Raw genomic sequence first — 1,865 nt, 5'->3', positions numbered from 1 at the left:
GGGGGGGCCGAGCTTCGCCGCACCCAGCGCCATCATGCCCTCCAACCTGGCGGCGCCCATCGGCGGCGGTTTGGGTGACCTCTTTGACTTGGCCGGCAGTGTGGGAGGCTTGTCTGGGTCCTACGTCGCCCCCAAAACGGTGAGAGGCAGGGAAATTGGGGGGCGGGCCAGAGATCGGGACCCTAACCCTAACCCTAACCCTAATACTCTGATAGGTCTGGCTCCCGGCGGTGAAGGCCAAGGGCCTGGAGATTTCGGGGACCTTCAGCCGCCAGGCGGGCACACTTTCCATGGACCTGCTTCTCTCCAACAAGGCCCTGCAGGTCATGTCCGACTTCGCCATCCAGTTCAACCGGAACAGGTGAACATTGGCCCGCCTCACTGCTTTCCTATCTGGCGGGAAAGGGGTCTCTCTAGGCATCTGGAGGCCCTCCGGCGCAGTTACGGTCATAGAGTTGTCCATAGAGTCACACTGGAGAGGACCTCCAGGTGCCTAGAGAGGTGTCATCTCTAGGCCTTGTCTACTGCAGTCAGCAGTTGACCATAGAGTCACAATGGAGGACCTCCAGAAGCCTAGAGGGATGTCATCTCTAAGCCTTTTTCTACTACAGTTATAGGGTTGACCATAGAGTCACACTGGAGGACCTCCAGATGCCTAGAGAGACATCCTCTAGGTTCTCATTCCTATTTGGGGGATTGGTTTGTGACAAGATGGCCTCTCATGATGACTCCATTCTTCCTGAAGAGCTAGTTTGATGAGCTGAATCCTCTGAGAAGTTGGCTGAAGAGGCTGACCACCTGGAGCCCTCTTCCAGTGGTCAACATCTGCTGGACATTGGCCATAGAGTTGTCCTGGAGGACCTCTCTAGGCATCTCTGGGTCCTCCAGTGGCCAGCATCTACTGGACAGTGACCATAGAGTTGCGCTGGAGGACCTACAAATGCCTAGAGAGGTCCTCCAACGTAATGTTCGAAGTCCGGACGTGGCGTGACCGTCCCTCTCGCCGGCTACTCTCTCCTCAGTTTTGGCTTGGCGCCGGCCGCGCCACTGCAAATCCACGCGCCTCTCGCGCCAAACCAGAGCGTGGAGATCTCTCTTCCGCTAAACACCGTCGGGTCAGTCATGAAGATGGACCCCCTGAATAATCTCCAGGTGAGAAATGTTCTCAGGCGTTGTGTTGTCTCTGGCGCTTTGCGCCGAAACATGTTTGTTGCTGTGACTCTTGTTCACTTTGCCTCCCTTTTGTTTTTCCCAGGTTGCGGTGAAGAACAACATCGACGTGTTTTATTTCAGCACGCTTTACCCTCTCCACATACTCTTCGTGGAAGACGGGAAAATGGGTGAGTCGGCAAGGGGTTTATGGCACGGAAATGACGAGAAAAAGGACATAAGCGTTTGTAGGTCCTCCAACACAATTCTATGGTCAAATGTCTGGCAGAGACTGACCATAGAGTTGATCTGGAGGACCTAAGAGAAAACAACACGGCGGACGCGGAGGGTGCGCCGTAATGGCTGCCGGTGCCACTTTTTCGGATTGGGGTTGTTCGCGTTTTTCGGGGAGGGGGTTCCGTCGCTTGGGTTTGACGGCGTCCTCCTTGTCCTTCTTTCAGAGCGGCAGATGTTCCTGGCCACTTGGAAGGACATCCCCAACGAGAACGAAGCCCAGTTCCAGATCAAGGACTGCCCTCTCGGCGCAGGTCAGCCAGGGGAGCCACCATCTTGGGAGTGCACGGGTTGGGTGCAAAAAAGGCGTTAAGCACATAATGAATCATTATATTATTTTAATTATTATATTAATATTTATATTATATTCATTATATTATATTTATTTTATTTTATTTTATTATTTTAATATTTTATTTAAT

At 52.7% G+C, this 1,865-nt stretch overlaps 1 protein-coding gene and 1 non-coding gene across 2 annotated transcripts; both read left to right on the top strand.

The window, feature by feature from the left end:
- Positions 1–6: 6 nt before the first annotated feature.
- LOC121918573 (AP-1 complex subunit beta-1-like) lies at positions 7–1,756 on the top strand. Its single transcript, XM_042444596.1, has 5 exons — positions 7–139; positions 216–361; positions 1,023–1,152; positions 1,256–1,340; positions 1,611–1,756. The coding sequence occupies exons 1-5, from the start codon at positions 35–37 to the stop codon at positions 1,754–1,756; spliced, it is 612 nt and encodes a 203-aa protein (XP_042300530.1). The 5' UTR covers positions 7–34.
- On the top strand, positions 705–800 carry LOC121918574. The gene has a single exon (XR_006101261.1). It is a non-coding gene; the product is annotated as a small nucleolar RNA SNORD125 (small nucleolar RNA).
- Positions 1,757–1,865: the final 109 nt, after the last annotated feature.

Source organism: Sceloporus undulatus, unplaced genomic scaffold, assembly GCF_019175285.1.
Source record: "Sceloporus undulatus isolate JIND9_A2432 ecotype Alabama unplaced genomic scaffold, SceUnd_v1.1 scaffold_17632, whole genome shotgun sequence".
In the NCBI taxonomy this organism is placed as follows: Eukaryota; Metazoa; Chordata; class Lepidosauria; order Squamata; family Phrynosomatidae; genus Sceloporus; species Sceloporus undulatus.
Note: the sequence above shows the minus strand (reverse complement) of the source record. Positions and strands in the feature narration are given on the sequence as shown.

Bases quoted from the DNA above. Each gene is read 5' to 3' on its own strand.
- LOC121918573 (XM_042444596.1), top strand. From the start codon at position 35: ATGCCCTCCAACCTGGCGGCGCCCATCGGCGGCGGTTTGGGTGACCTC. The intron at 1,153-1,255 runs GTGAGAAATGTT...TGTTTTTCCCAG, and splicing joins ACCCCCTGAATAATCTCCAG to GTTGCGGTGAAGAACAACAT. The intron at 1,341-1,610 runs GTGAGTCGGCAA...TCCTTCTTTCAG, and splicing joins CGTGGAAGACGGGAAAATGG to AGCGGCAGATGTTCCTGGCC.